Source organism: Hydractinia symbiolongicarpus, chromosome 7 (assembly GCF_029227915.1).
Source record: "Hydractinia symbiolongicarpus strain clone_291-10 chromosome 7, HSymV2.1, whole genome shotgun sequence".
Classification (NCBI taxonomy): Eukaryota; Metazoa; Cnidaria; class Hydrozoa; order Anthoathecata; family Hydractiniidae; genus Hydractinia; species Hydractinia symbiolongicarpus.
Window position 1 is genome coordinate 17,980,187 of NC_079881.1, and position 16,029 is coordinate 17,996,215.

The 16,029-nt window shown below is 33.8% G+C and overlaps 1 protein-coding gene across 1 annotated transcript; it reads right to left on the reverse strand.

The window, feature by feature from the left end:
* Positions 1-2,271: 2,271 nt before the first annotated feature.
* On the reverse strand, positions 2,272-6,209 carry LOC130649304 (tyrosine-protein phosphatase Lar-like). The gene is made up of 8 exons (XM_057455563.1): positions 5,803-6,209; positions 5,315-5,503; positions 5,070-5,116; positions 4,651-4,987; positions 4,277-4,507; positions 3,590-3,892; positions 3,129-3,353; positions 2,272-2,617 (listed from the first exon to the last, which is right to left on the reverse strand). Exons 1-8 carry the CDS (start codon positions 5,915-5,917, stop codon positions 2,340-2,342), a joined length of 1,725 nt encoding a protein of 574 aa, XP_057311546.1. The 5' UTR covers positions 5,918-6,209; the 3' UTR covers positions 2,272-2,339.
* Positions 6,210-16,029: the final 9,820 nt, after the last annotated feature.

Genomic DNA, 16,029 nt, shown 5'->3' on the forward strand with positions numbered 1-16,029 from the left:
GTTTTTTATATTGCTGCTCAATATGTAAACTTCGATAAAAGGACTAATTTAACCATAGAATGAAATTTTAAGTATGCAACAGGAGTTGTTGGCTGAGGCTCAATGTTGACAACCGTGGCTTACTAGCTGCTTGTTGCCTATTTAATTGACGTCGAGGCTCTAATAATAAAAAAAAGAACTGAAAAATAAAAGCCCGTTGTTTATCTGTGGTTAATTTACATTTCCAGCTTTAACTTTCTGATTTTTTTACCAACGTAAAGTTTCTCGGATAATCTCAATGAAAAAAAAATTTGTTTTTAATTGAGCGAAATCTTTTTTTATTTGTTTATTTTCAATTATTTTCTAATATACTTCTTAATTAGGGTTAAAAAATGTAAAGCAACTTCATTTCCAGCTCTTTACGGTGTGGCCTAAAAAAATAAATAGTTGTGAAAATAATTTTGTTCATTAGGCAAGTAAAAATGCTGAAAATTAAAATTTATTCTAGACTCGGTTCTCAGTGATTTTTTAATTGACAAAAAATATATCTGGAAACGAGAACGCCCCAAACCCCATTTTTCTGCTGTTTTATTACTGTTTTTGTTCGTCATCTTGTTAAGAATGTTTTGAGAGAATCTTGTTATCCAAAACTGAAACCATTTCGAAATTTTATTTTAAAAGAAATTTTTGGTAAACATTAAATTTATTGAACCGCAGCTGAGAAAAATTAAGGCGTTGAGAGCACACACTTCATCAGGTTATGGCGGCTACATGAAGTAGCCATTCGATTTATTAATCATTTTCTCTGGTTTCAGTTTAGCTTTTTATGGATTTCGAATTAAAATTTCAAGGTTAAAATAAAGTAAATATTAATTGAGTCATGGTTAAATACAGCGGGTGCTTACTTAAAACTTACATGTGTCAAAAACGTTGCGTTTACAGGAGAGGAGAGCCAACTGCGATAGGTGCTTGGTTGGTACATTAGATGGCACAGGTTTCTGTATCAAGATTGTATCGTTCGAAACTCTCCATTTCTTCAAATCTAGCACCTTTTACAGGAGGTTAGATGACCGAATTATCCGTACTTGACATATTCTTCGAACTTTGCTCAATGGTAACAGGAGTAGATGGATTGTGATGAGAATCACGAATGTTAGCTACCTTAAAATTTTTCACTCATTATAAAAATAAAAATAGATAATGATAACCAAATTGATTTTGATTTGTCTTTGCTTCTTCACTTCGTCACGAGAAGAGTCGAAAGAAGTTATGTAAGAGTTTGGGTTCCAATATCCAGAGATTGGGCTCGATTATTAAATATTATATCGTACTTCGATTTATCTATAAAATCATAATCTGTTAGTTTAAAAAAAATTGGAAGCTTTTTTATTGTCAAATTTGTCGTCAGACACAATCTGAAAAGTTGACAATTTTAAACCCTTGAGATTTTGTCTGAAGAGAACTAACCAATGAAGTAACAATTTGCTCCATTATCTATTTTTGATTTTAAAATCTGCATGGTTTCAAAGGAAGAGAGGAAAGAAATTTCAAGAATTCAAAATGTCAAAAACAAAAATTTTTATTGAACTTTTGAAAGGAGAAGAAGCTGTATTGAATGTAAAAAGTTGCATGTACAAAAACAGGGATAAGAAAGCAAATGCAATCATTCACAAAAATGAGCCAAGGACTTATCCAAAATCTTCTCTTTCGATGTTTTCGTTGCCTTCGTGCGTAGGAAAAACATGTTGAAAAACAAAAAATAAAAAATTCGACATCTGATACAAATGTAAACGCAAGAATCTAATATGAACAAATAATGAGAAAACTCTTCAGACAGAATCTGACAATGTAAACGCTGTTTTATATTTTGGGTCCCTAATGCGTTGTCGTTCTGCAAAGTTTATGTTTTTATATTATTTCACGAATATTTTTAATATCAAAACATTCTTAGCCTGTGTTTAAGATTTTGTCTATCATGACGGCTGTAACATGTAAATTCAGCAGCCGTGACGTGCGCGCAATTCGCCTCTCCTTTAAGCTTGATTTCAAAAGTTCTATAGATTATGCATCCCTTTCTCTTTTATGCTTCCATGTACTTACTTAGACAATGGCATAATTTACCAGATTGCCAACAAAATAATACTAAACAGGTTTCTCTGTTATATTTTTTTATGTATGAGTAGAAACAAAACAATTTGTTTCAAAATCCACGGAAGGACAAAACTAAGTTCACTCAAATTTGACCTCAAAAAAAATTCACAAAAAATATAAAAAATTAGCACAACCACGTAATTGGATCCACACAAATTTAATCAACGTAAGATGGGTTTAAAAAGTATAAAACCGTAATCATAAAATGTTTAGTAACTGATTTTGTAGAAAACTTCAATCTGGGACAAAAAATCGCTGCTTTTTGATGTAATTTGTCTTCCTCTTCCACCAGTTTGGAATCCAAGTTTATTGTAATTATTATACGGATAATTCTGTCGTCTGTAAGCATACAATTCCTGCCTGCCAAAACATGGACCGTACGATGAAGAATAACAAACCGGATTTTCGCTTTCAGAGAGAACAACTTTCGTCATGTTTGGTTCAATGGAGAATATAAACGAATTTTCGTTTCGATAGGTGCTGTACTCTGAAGTAAAATATATAAATATAAAGTACATAAAAGCACATTCTTGAAACATATAAATTGTTATAACCATTACTTGACAACAAAATTTTGGAATATGTTATTGTTAAAAAGCACATTTGTTGATGTTATATCATTAAAATGTTCTAAGCAAATTTTCGACGTGATTTATCGGTAGGCCATTAATTCTCTTTCATTTGCTATTAAATTTTACTTTTCCTTATTGGAAAAGAAACGACTAACGCGTGAATTCTTTTTTTACTACATGTTTCTTTTAGATAAATATGACGTTGCCTCGAATCAACTGCCATAAAATTGACTGGTTCAATATTTTTAAATAATGTATTTTAAGAAGTGTGAAGTTTGAGATGCTGGCTCGAAACTACGCCCATGTTATAACTAGTTAGGCACAAAAGGTATTTTAGTTTATTTCTTTTTACTTGATTCAAAAAGTAGCTAATATGTCATTTGTAACAACTTACCACACATCGAGCAGGAGTAAATTTCACCTTACCTTTCCAAGGAGCGTTGCTATATCCTCCAAATATTGCTGAACTAGAATCTTTAAAAATCGCCAATACGTTCTTTTTATTGTCACATCTGCTATGAAATTCCGAAAATTCATCGATCCTGCCACCACTGGATTGCCAGCACAAAATATAAGTTCCGAAATCTGACCCTTTCTTTAACCATTTTCCAATTTGACTGATTTGATTCCGGGAAAGAATTAAAGACGGAACTAAAAGAAGATATTGAATACTTTGTGAGCAATATGTGAAAGGATATCTTCCTCTCCTTTTCATCAATATATGACTTGGTTGTTATAATAAATGCTTTTTTTTACCAAGATTCCAGCCAGGCTATTATTCTGACTTTTTTATTGTTCTGAGCAATAGACTTATTGTTTACAACCTAAAATCTCTGCTTGACATTCTTATAAAAAAAGGCGTTTAACAGAAACATAAAACTACATACGGCTAAAGAATTTCACATTTGTACTCGTTTCAATTCTTCTATCACCCTCTTCTATTACACATTTGTACACGCCTGACTTCGTTACATTCGCTGTAATAGTAAAACTCTCCAAGGTCTTGATTATTTTCACTGTCAATAACTTGTTCTGATACAAATCAAAAATTTTTCCAGCCATTTGGTATCCTGCACCCAAAGCTGAGCATGTCAGTATCGCTGAAGTATTCGTAATTTCCATAAGAAATGATGGTCTCTGCAAGAACGATAACGGTCTTGATTTTAGTTGTAGGTTTCTCGCGCTTTTCCCTGTATAATATTGTATATTTGTCGAAATGGTTTGTGTAAAAGTAATTACAAACTTTTTTGCTGAGTTTACATGCATCAAATCTAACTTAAATTTAAGCAATTTTTGTCTAGATGACGAATATTTTTCACCGAAATTTTTCATACAAGGCTCTGAGAAGTATGGGACCTAAAGATTTGGCATGCATGTGCCTTATAGATGGATATTAAAAATCAGGAAGTATCATAACCATGGAGGCAAGAAAAATAGATTGAAATAAAACCGGAACTTGGTTAAGAGTGTGTAGGCATACATGTTTTTTATTTCATAATATCTAAAAATAATGTAATAATACGCCGATTAAGTTATCAAAAAGTGAAGTTTAACTGAAAAAAATAAATACATACCTAAAAAATTTTCAGCTGTACAAACATAAAATCCTTCATCTTCGACACGAACTTTCATAATGGTCAGATACCCATCAACAACATGAAAGCGACCTTCTGGAAAACTGCCATAACCTCTCTTCCATGTTACTTTAGCTTTTGGTTCTGAGATTACGTTACACTTTGGAAAAGTAAAGTTAGATCCGAGATTAGCAAGAACAGGTCCTTGTGGCAGTGTTATTATAGGGGAAGCTAAAACAGAAAACGAAGAGTAACAAAATTGTAAATAAGATAAGTAGCTAGCATGTTATTCATCAAAAACAGCTACAAAGTGATGTATTTGTCAAGTCAAACCCGGCAAAATTTTTAAGAAACTAAAATATGGTACAACCCACCCTGAACAGTCAATCTACCACTTGCATTTGCAGATCCTAAGATGCTTTCTCCAACGCATGTTGCTATGCCTCGATCACTCCACGATATATTTTTGACCGTGAGAAAAGACAATGCCTCCGACGTCGTGCGATTAATGATTGATTTTGTATCGGTTTCACGGAAATGATGAACCCATAGTACCTTGGGAAGAGGGTTTCCAAAAATCTTGCAACTTAGTGTTTTGCTGTCACTTTCATTCGCTATCATATTCAGATTTGTTGTTTTTATTTCTGGAAAAAACAGACCAAGTCCTGGTTTACCGTCCTTCCCCGGTGGTCCTCTTGGTCCGGGTGGTCCCTAAGTTGAAAAATGCAGAAAGATTAATTATTTTATATAAAGCGAGCGGTTGATCACTTTACAAAATAATGCGAAAGCTTACCACCAACTTTGAAGTGATGTTATTAAGACTTACTGAAGTTGGTTGGTCTATGAGCAAAAAAATATATTAAAGAGGTTGAAAACTTCAAATCGTAAAACATAAAATTTATGGGAGATATAGCAGTACAAGCGTACATCAATGATACACTCAATTTTAAGCTTTCATAATCAATGGTGTACTCTATTTGAAGCTTCCATAACATTCTTCATAATACAATAACAATTAGCTACCAAAAACACACTTACGGTCACATTTCTTTACGTGTTTACACAAATTAGCAAAGTTGAGAAGCATTTTCTCAAACACTTTGGCCACTTCAGCTTGTATGGAGCCATTGGTTGTTTGTTGGATAAACCTTCTGAGTTCATGAAGATCTTCAAAGTTCGTTGCAACTTCCCTTCGATGTCTGAATAAAACTTTCTCAGCTGCATGAGCTACATGGAAAGTTACATTGAAAATATTAAGTCACGCTGGTTTGCTCCACCATTCTTTTGTTTTAATTTCTAAAGTTGCTGTTCTTTTAACAAGAAACTTGTCACAAGGCATTTTACCCAATGATGTCATCAAATTTGTGGAAATGGGAAATCTTGGAATGAAGTCAAACTAATGGGACAAACAAAAAATAATATAACATTGTCTCAAGTCCCCTAAAACTTGAAAGAAAAATTGATTTCACTTAACTCGAAAAAATGGTTGCCATGACAATACGTCGGCATATTTTTTCATTTCATACCTGTTTTCTTACTAAGTTGGTTTCGCAGATCTTCATACCGAAAGTGATTAAACAAACACAAGCATGATGTTAAAACAACTAAAGCATATAACACAAGCTGCGAAGTTGCTGCCATCTTGAATTTTAGGTCGTCAAGAATGCTCCAGATCTACTGTCAGAGAACTTTTCCACGCATCAACAGTAAACACGAGACGGTTTTCAGGGAAACGCTTTGTGTTTTTTAAGTAAAAGAAAGTCATCTTTAAAATTAACAACCGCAGCTTGTGTTTTGACGCATTCGAAACATGATCTGTGTTTTTTTAACTCAGTCACGATAAAAATAAAATAATGGTTTTCTTAAAGAAAAGTACACAAACAAAGTCATGTGCTAAGTTAGTTGACCCTTTTGTCGTGTGGATTTGTATACATGCAAATGCACGAAAAAAAACGGTAGGTAAATACGCGTATCGGATCATTTAAAATATTTGAATTACAAATCATTTCAAAAAATTATGGGCAGAAACTAAATATGGCAAAGTTTTGTATGTCTTTTCATTCTCTTCACCCACTTTAAGGGCAAAAACTTTGGCGAGTATAAAGATTCGCGATTATTTGACAAATAATGGCGAAGCTTGGGCTTCTACTTTTTGATGCAAAAACATTAAAGTATGACAATTCTCAGAAGCGAAAGATACCATAATTTCACAATATCGTAACGTTTGTCTTGAAAAAATTCACGTCATCATCTTCTACGTTTTCCCATCCCAGTCCTCGTCGCTGTTGAATTTTTCGATGCATAAAAATTCTTTCTGTTGTACTCAACAGACACCACCTAAATTTTTGATTTGAATGCTATCTGAATTGAATAAAATCATAGTATCAGTGCCATGGAATGGATCAATTAAACGTAGCTGGTCAAAGCCTAATCTTAATGCATCTGTTATACCAGCTGCTTTCCAACCACTTCTAATGATTGTAATACTTGCCTCACTTGTCATGTTGTTATCGTATTCTACAACCAAGGACTCTTGGAGTAGTTTGAGAGTTGTTGGCTCCAATTTCACGCTGATGTCATCCAATTATATCTCATAGTCAAATTGTTGCTTTACTTGCCTTGAATACCACTCGTTGATTTTCTTGTTGGATCGAGGGGTTGGTAATCGTTCCATTCAGCAATTAGAGTCTTTCATTACAATCAAAGATACCGGGAAGTGTTCGAAAATGAAAACGCAATAACGGAACATGTTCCGTCGTTTTGGGATCAAAACAACAAAGGAAACATGGGAAACAGTTGGTTATTTGCCGGGAAAGATAATCGCATTACAAGATATTAATTGGAACGTGGTACTATTATGTATTGCCAGTTGTCATCAACAAGGGATCGACCATCACCGTTGATTTAAGGAAGACTCGAGATAGAATGTCGCGTGTTAGAAGAAACACCAGAAACAATGGGATATCAAGAGTTGACTGATTGGATGGGTTCCGGTTGCTGCAAGTTTTGTATAAAAGTTGCCTATGCCACCTCTATGGACTTCTATCTCTTATAATAATGCGGAGAGTGTGTCTGTGTCTGTGTGTCCGTAGCAGGCAAAGTGGATGTGTTTATTTTCCTTTGATGTAGTCGAAATTTCGTTTGAAGTCTCCGAAAAAGTTATATCCATTTTGCTAGCAGGTTTACTTTGTTTACATCACATGATCAAAATGGAGCAACTTGATTTGCTGAAATAAATTTAACGGCTTTCTTTACAAAAATGGTGTCCCTCGACAACGAAAACAACAAAAAAAGAACGGTCACTTTGTCTTGAAAGAAGTAAAAAGAGCATATTTAAAAAGCATATTTAAAAAAGTTCAAGCGAAGTAAAAATGTTAAGTTGGTAGTGAGAAGAGGAGCTAGAAGTAAAGAAAGTTAGAGGTAGAAAATCAATGAAGTCGATTTGAAATCACAGATAGTAAGAACTTTGATATTTTTAGACGTTTGATTTTTATGTCACTGGAGCACACAGGCTCCCCTTTTCAGCAAAAGCCACCCGTCCAAAAGCCTTAAATTCTTAAAGTAGCCATATTTGTTGATATTTTGTTGCATAATTAATGTGTGCCCTGGCGCGTAACTAATGTATTTGTCCTAAAATTGAAAATGCTACATAAAGCTGTTAGCTGACTAACAAACAGAAAACTTTGGTTCGTTGAACTCATTGTAATGTTATTATTTTTTCTTTACAATTGTTTCTCTTTATGTGTTTTGCTAACTACTAGCTTTAGTTTCAGCTAAATGTTCACAGTTTAAGTATATTTAACTCAGGGTGTCTTAGCTACTGTTAGCTAGCTAATGTTAGCCTCCAGATCCTACTCTTCCGATCTCCCATCATGGCTAGCTCTAAACTATGACTTATGTTTTTATTCTTCTTTTTTAATTATATATAGCTAGCTACCTTATTTTCCAAACTTTTCTTCTTTTATGAGCACGAATTATGATGGTAATAAGCTAGCTAGCTAACTGCAAAATCTTGAACTTGAACTTTTGCAGGACAGTAGGATCTATTTTTTAAGAGTATAATTATTTTCATTTGCTGTAAACTTAACAAGCAATATGATAAGTGGAATAATTTTTTTCAGAATTTAAAGCGTGTGTGTTAAGTTATATATTTTTTATTTTTTGGTTTCTGACATTCAGTTAAACTTTTGTCAGCCTACATTTAAAATGCCAGGTTATTTTTACAGGGGTTGTAGACATTATTGGCAATTTGCTTGGGTTTGTGACTTTATTTTAATTTTTGACACTTTTGATTAAAATATTAGGGATTTCAACATAATCAAACGTAATCACTTTATAAGATGTATATATTTGCGATGTGTCATTTTTGACTTTATTATTGTTTTGGTGTTGTACGTGATTCTATATATTATTTTGATCAGCGTTTCAAATTCTACACATTGGGAGCAACGTGTAAACAAAATTCAGGAAAAAAATATTGTGTATTGACGGGTCCTGGCAGACGTCATCAAAATACAAGTGACGATTCTCTTTTCCAATGTACTCCTGCCTAATTGGATTTTGCAGTGCAAATTTCTGAAGAAATATTATATTTGTACTTTAGGGACTTTACTGACGTCAGCAAAATTTCAAAATTTTAAAACACTTTTAAATATCGCAACAAGTGTTCGCAAACGCATAGGGATGCGTTTTACGAACACTTATTTTTATCAGTGTTTCAATCTGCACGCATTACAGGCAACAGATAAACTACATCCAGCGAATTTTATTTTATGCCATGCTGACGTTAGCAAAGTCTACAAAAAAACGTAATCTTCTGTCTGAGTGGATTCTTCCACGGGCCTTATCGACTAGTGGTTTTATATTTTTAAACCAAAAAAATGCTATAAAAGATGCAGAGGTATCCAACAAAGAAACAACACAGACAATTAGATAAAATGAAATAGAGCAGCATTGTGTAGCCGGCATGGATGTGTATCAATCAAAATTAACAGCTAAGCAAAAATGCAATATATAATGTATTCCTGTGTTTGCAGCCCAAATCCGGAGAGAACGTGTCAGAGAGCAGCAGCGGCCTTCACGAGTAGCTAAAGCAATGCCTATTGGGATGGCTGTCGGCATTATGGCTTCAATACATTATACAACGTTTGACGTTCAGCGTTCAATATTGAATGTAGATGCAATGTGGGACATGAAACGTAGCGTGTTATTTTTTGCACCTCTACTTTTATGCTGGCCTTTTGCGCAAGGGAACTCTAACACTTTCCCGAGCTTTTTGTTTCAGTAGCTAAAAACAAAGATAACTAGCATTCAGGCAATGACACTCAGCTAACTAAAACTTATCTGGTAAGCATTATTGTTTTCTTTATAGTTGCTACCCAAACACGGAGCCATACATTTGCTAGCCACAGCTATAGCTAGCCATACGCCTGCTAGCCACAGATATAGCTAGCCATGCGTCTGCTAGCCACAACTATAGAATATTTGACAACATTTGATTTGCTTTTACTTTTGTTGAACAAGTGGCTATAAGCTTTTTACGCAAATAATGTTAGTTATTTCTGGCTCATTAGCTACATGCATTTTAAGCATAACGCTTATAATCATATTCAGACTCGGATAAGGGAAATTTTAGGCATGTTGCTCAGCCTTGTTGAATTCTTTTTTATAGGAAATTTCAATTTTTTTGAAGGCATACCACTACACTGTCTGGACTTAGTCCTGTTTTAAAAAGGTTTTAAAAGCCACAAGTTTAAAGGTATAATTACACAAGACAATTTCATCTGATCTGTATAGTTCGTAAGAAATTGTTTCTCCAAAAAACATAATGTAAGCCTACTCTAAGCCAGATTGTGTTTTTCACATAAGCATATATCCCAGTTCGATTTCGAATTTTCACTTGCTATAAAAAGACATGTTAAGTACAGGTATTTAAGCCAATGCAAGATATGTGTGTTATAATTATAATGAAAGCCTGACGGCAACAAACGGTAGCAGTGTTTGAACGCAATGTAACCCATCGGTTTATTCAATCAATTATTAATAATCAATTTATTTGGTAAGCAAGATTAATAAATTATGTACAATAGTTCATAAGTAACTTTATTACTACGCGTCTTCAAATTTATTTTAGTAAACGATTGCAAATAATTGTATTAGAACAGAGATGGAGAGCGAACGTACAGAGCACCATGCGTTTGGACCCCGCAAAGTACCAGTACATTGGGATAGTTATTCCGCTAAAATAATTTTAAAAGCTTAAACGCGACAGTGGTTCCGAAACATTTTGGGGTGCTTTTGGTCTTGTTCCTTTCTGCAATGTGTTTTTTGCTTATTAATATTATGCTTTTTTTACGCTTTTTTGTTCCAAAAAATTGTCAACACGTTTTTGTCTTGTTTTTTCTTTCTATTTGTTGAAAATTCCTGCCGCGCGAAACATTGTCAAAAAAACTAATATCATCTGCCTTTCAACACTTCTGTATATAATAATCCGGTCCGTAAGTTATTTATTAAAAATTGAATTCTTGGTCTCACCTTTGAGTCCGTGGTCCTGGCCCCACATGCCGGCTTTTCCGTAACATGACGAACTACGATGGGAAGTGGTTAATTACAAAGGATATCCAACTCTATATTGTGTTTTAGAATCGAGAATGAAATCATGAGAACCGCACAATTGTAAGGAAAGACAATCGATTTCAGTGACGTTATGGTAATTATTAAGAACCATGCAAAAGATAACAATAGCGTAGTGACGTACAATTTATTTTTAAATTAAGCAAGACAGAACAAGATTTTTGTTTTTTCAGCGAAAATGGTATACGCAGGCTGGTGCATAGGATACAAAAATTAAGAAACATCAATTTAGAGATGGTTTTTAGTTAATCTTTATGTAACAAAACTGATGTGGACCAGCCACATAACAAAATAATACAAAATAATGAAATGAGAAAACTTTTAACTTAATCACTTTTTCACAACATCAGTGACAAAAAAGTTTTTAGTGGAGTATACGAGTTTAACACTAACAGATATCAGCAACTTAATTTGCATTTCTTCAACATCCTTCAGATCGGTTTTAAGAAGATCAGCTAGTTTAACCTTTAGCACGCGCTCCATTTTAAGGTTTCATCCCACCAGCGCGCTCCATTTTTAACTAAAACTAACGGTTTACTTGACCGGTCATAGCTTTTGAACTGCTTGTATTCAGAAAAAAAAAAATATTTTGAAAAGCCTATAAGTTTAGGTATCTAAAAATGAAAATTTTAAGTACATAGCATAAACTCTACAAGAAATATGAGAACTGGAAATTCATGAAAAAAATCTGCGAAAAACACTTTGTCACTTTTTTTGCAATTTGTGATTTGGATCTATGTAAAATGAGAAAATTTCAAAGTTTCTGCAAAATTTTTATATTTTCACATTCTCTAACATATTTGTAAAGATAGTGCAAAAAATCAGAACAATCTTGAAATTTGAAGAAGCACAACTGAAATTTGAAAATATCGAATAATCATAGAAAATATTGATAAAAAGTTTTTGCGCACTTTACTTTTACACAAGTGTAAATCTCACAAAAACAAGTCATATTAATAAGCATCAAAACACACCGCTTATGGTTTTGTTATATTTTTGATAACGTCTCGCTTCATAACAGGATCACTGGGTTATTCGGTTCTTTTTGCCACTATTAGCGAATTGTCCAGTATGTATTGCAGACAGCATACGAACAATTTTGTAGTTTTGTCTTAGTAATGTCATTCCACCTCATTAACATAAGATTGTCATGCATTCTAATTTTGACACCCCCTTTCGCAGGTTTCCAAGACTAGACGTTTTTCGGTACGCCTTCTTTGCGCCTCAAAGTCCTATAGCAAGGAGTCTTATGATGATCTAAAACTAATGCTAACTCTGGTGAGGTGTAATAATTATCCAGGGTCAAATGAACAACTTCATCTGTTTCCTCAAAGACAAAACCACCTTTGATGGGGACATCAATGTGTCAAAGGTTTCCAGTAAGTTACGTCCTTTATCTTGCGGGAACGTGATATCAGAACAATCTTCGTACTTAGTATCTGTACCTGCATAAATAATAAAGCGGGACCCACTACTGTTCTCAAACAGCATGAACAGTTTGACACCATAACGTTCTCTTTTGGATCATATGTATACTGGCTTTTCAACAGGGAAAGATATTCGTCAATGGCAACATTTTTTTACCGGCGTATAATTTGCTTCATAGTTTTATCAAGTTTAACCATGATGTAAAACCTAACCTTATGTAAGTCAGTCAGGGGAACCCTCTTAATTAAGCTGTATATCTCCTAAATAAGCTGTATCATACAGCTTAATTAGGAGGAAGAAAAAGTTTTCCCCGATTTCTCGAAATAGGTAAATTTTAGCAGAATCACCGCTGTAGATCTTTCTTCGTCAGTTTGACCACTACATTATCAAAAAGAATAGGATTTCCAGTACCCCGGGTTCAAAAGATATGAAATAGAAACAATGGTTCATTGTAGCGATAGTCATTTAAGCTGTACTGCATCCTAGTTAGGATGTCACGTCACGTGATAAAGCCTATTTAAGCGTACAATTTAAAAACTTCAAATTTAGCGGATCTCCGGGGTGCTACAAAAAAACTAATGTATTGGAGATGTTTATATGCACGTAAATATTGGATTTATTCAGTCAGATTGATGCTAAAATTTAGTTAAATGTGTGTTTTCAATGGTTAAAGTTTTGTACATCTTAACTAAGCTGTAGAACGCCTAATTAGAATAATGAAAAGTGTTGAAAAAAAACCCAGATCTCATTAGCATCTGTATCAACCCATTTAGCAAACATACTCTTCTTCTTAGTTTCAATTCGCTGCATAATTTATCTCTTCTTGAGTTTGAAATACAATAATAATATTTAACTGCCAATCACAAAAAACCACAAGAGAGCTGCCTCGTTCGCCACCACGATCTCTTGCATATGGAAATACAATATTGGTCGAACTTACTACCAAAAAACGCAATGTTGTAAAATCAGTTTTTAATTTCGTTAATAAAAACACGCCTTATTATCTCTTGTGTTATGCGACACGTTTCTCCCTAACTTGATCTCCGTAAAGTCTCAGAGGAGTCGTCGTCGTACCACGGCAAAACTAATATGTTATCCGCTTTGCTGCTACCGTATTTATATAATTATGCATAGTAACTATATTAGTTCGATTTATTTTATACCTGCATTGTCGTTATTATTTATCGTCTAAGTAATTGTTTAATTGTAGTTTTCACTAATGTATACAGTTTTGTTAAATACAGACTACGTCAGAAAACCTTTTTATTTTTAAAGTTTCTTTTTTTTCAGAGCCGCATCATAACTTTTACAGCAAGATTTATAACATGAAATTTCCAGAACTTTAAAATTCGTCTTTAAGGCGTGGTCTTGTGGTTATGGAGTTCTTTTTGTAAAAGGTCTGTGGCCCAGTTCACAGCACGGGTATATTAACAGGTGTCTTACCACAGCTACGGGTCAACCTATGTCATTTGAGAGAGATAAAATGGGTGTGCAAGGCCGGTGTATACCTAATTTATACATTCAGAATACAGGACCCAAATTGATTACAGTGTTTCCAACACTGAACTGGCTATTCCTGCAAAAAGTCTATCTGGGACAATTTTCGGATCTTTTAGGACATACGAAACCCGCAAAAGTTGTGAAAGGACGTATCGTTTGTTCGTCAGTAATGTTTGTAAAAATTCTAATTTGTTGCTGAATTGGCAATATTCTCAATATTTTGTGACGTCATTTCTGATCCCAATGACCTCATCAAATTAATTTTTTTACCTGGAAGTATTCCAACTGATATGACCTAAGCATAAGTTGTTCCGAATATATAGCCTAGGGGCGCTGTATGACATCACTCCCACCCTCCATCTTACTTCGCACCTTCGCCAGTGCTTCACTACATTCAGGAAGCCCGGCGTCAGCAAATAGTGCCTGGTCTAAAATGAAGAGAAATGTATGTATTCGTTTGAGTTATTCATACAACTAAAAATTTTACATGAGTTCAAAATTAAAATGTGCCGAAGTCTATACAATACAATAAACTGTGTGCCCAATTTTTATTTTACACTCAATTTTTATTTTACAATGTTCCAAATTCGTTTGCAAGAGCTCCAAAGCAGACAAAGCGTTTCAATAAAGTCCATTCACCTATAATTTTTGGTTGTAATGACATTTCAATGTTTACAAACGTTTAAGGGATTTTGAGGATATTTGGACATGTCCACGCATTCTTAGCATCGTAGTATCAAATTCACTCAAGCAGAGGATATAAAAAACATAATAGGCGTTTATTCTAAGGTCCTAAATTCCCCTTCCACCACCTCCCCCGCTATTTTTTTATGAAAATTTTTCAATTGACTTGTCAGTAGATGTTGGTAAGAAAGTTGTAGAAAGTTGTAAGCATGCGCTAACTGGCGCATACATATCTTGCCTCGATTACTACTATAAAATTGTACACAGGCTTACAGGAAAAGACCTCGACATAATTTAATTTTTACCTTTGCATTGGCACTTTGGTTTGGAATTATTTGTAATAACGCGATCTCCAAAGTTGCAAACAGGTTTAGTTGGTAGTGTCTAAATATCACAATTAGGATTTCAAGGAGGCTGGCAACACTTTAAAAATTAAAAAAATATATATATAAACATAATTAGTTACATATTGCAGAAGAACTACTAATTTTTTTTATTATAACAACTATCACTTTTCTTGAAGCAGCCGTCGTAAGACAACTATTATCATTGCATCTTGCTGTTTTGTTGCTTTACCGTCATGGTAAAATATGGGAAGAAAGATATGGCAAGTAAAAGAAAAATGTACTCTCTGACTCTTTACACTTACCTTTTTATAACTTTTAATTGTTTTGTCTTTTTTCAATTTCTGTATCTGTTCTCCATTCTCAGTTAAATTCTTTTTAACAAACCAACACTCTCCATTTCTCTTCTCTTTTTTTTGCAACTTGAACATGGCGTTGTCACAATTCTTATCTCTTTCGCATTTTAGCAGGCAGCTAACTTCGGTTTCTCTTTTTAAATACTTTGTTACACCTCCATCAGGTAATTCATCATCCTGAGTATAATAACCACACCTTACAAAAAAAATTCGAAATGCAGCGAATAAAATTTGTAACAATCGAAACTTCATTTTTTCTGAATGTAGCAGCGAGTGGCAAGTACTAGTACATCTGTGTTTTTTATGAGAACGAGTCCAAGACGTTACGTTGTAGATCATTTATGACAAATCTTATAAATTTTTTAGTTTTAGAAACTCGATTCGTGTGCTTAAGATCGGTTTTGTGGTTTGCTTAATAAAAACTTTATAGAGATAATACTAAAGATACTATACACCTTTTTTTATTCATCTCTGGAAATACATATAAACAAAACTTTTTTACTTAGCCATGCCGAAGTACTGCTAGAGACGTTCTTAATGACATGCGTGAAAAAAAACCTGATAAAAATAATTATTATGCGCAATTATGCATTTGACGTCAGTGGCTGGTAGACTGGAAAGACCGAACATGCGAAATCACGACAAATCCCCTGAAAATTAAAACTTTTTCCTTTTTCTTTTTTTCTTTCAGGCGGGAAAGGGTATAAAAATATTCTTCAAATCATTTATAGGTCTTTAAAACTAGGCGGTTTTAATTTTAAAGACAATTAATTCTGATATATATCACAACCAAATCTCGGTATAGGTT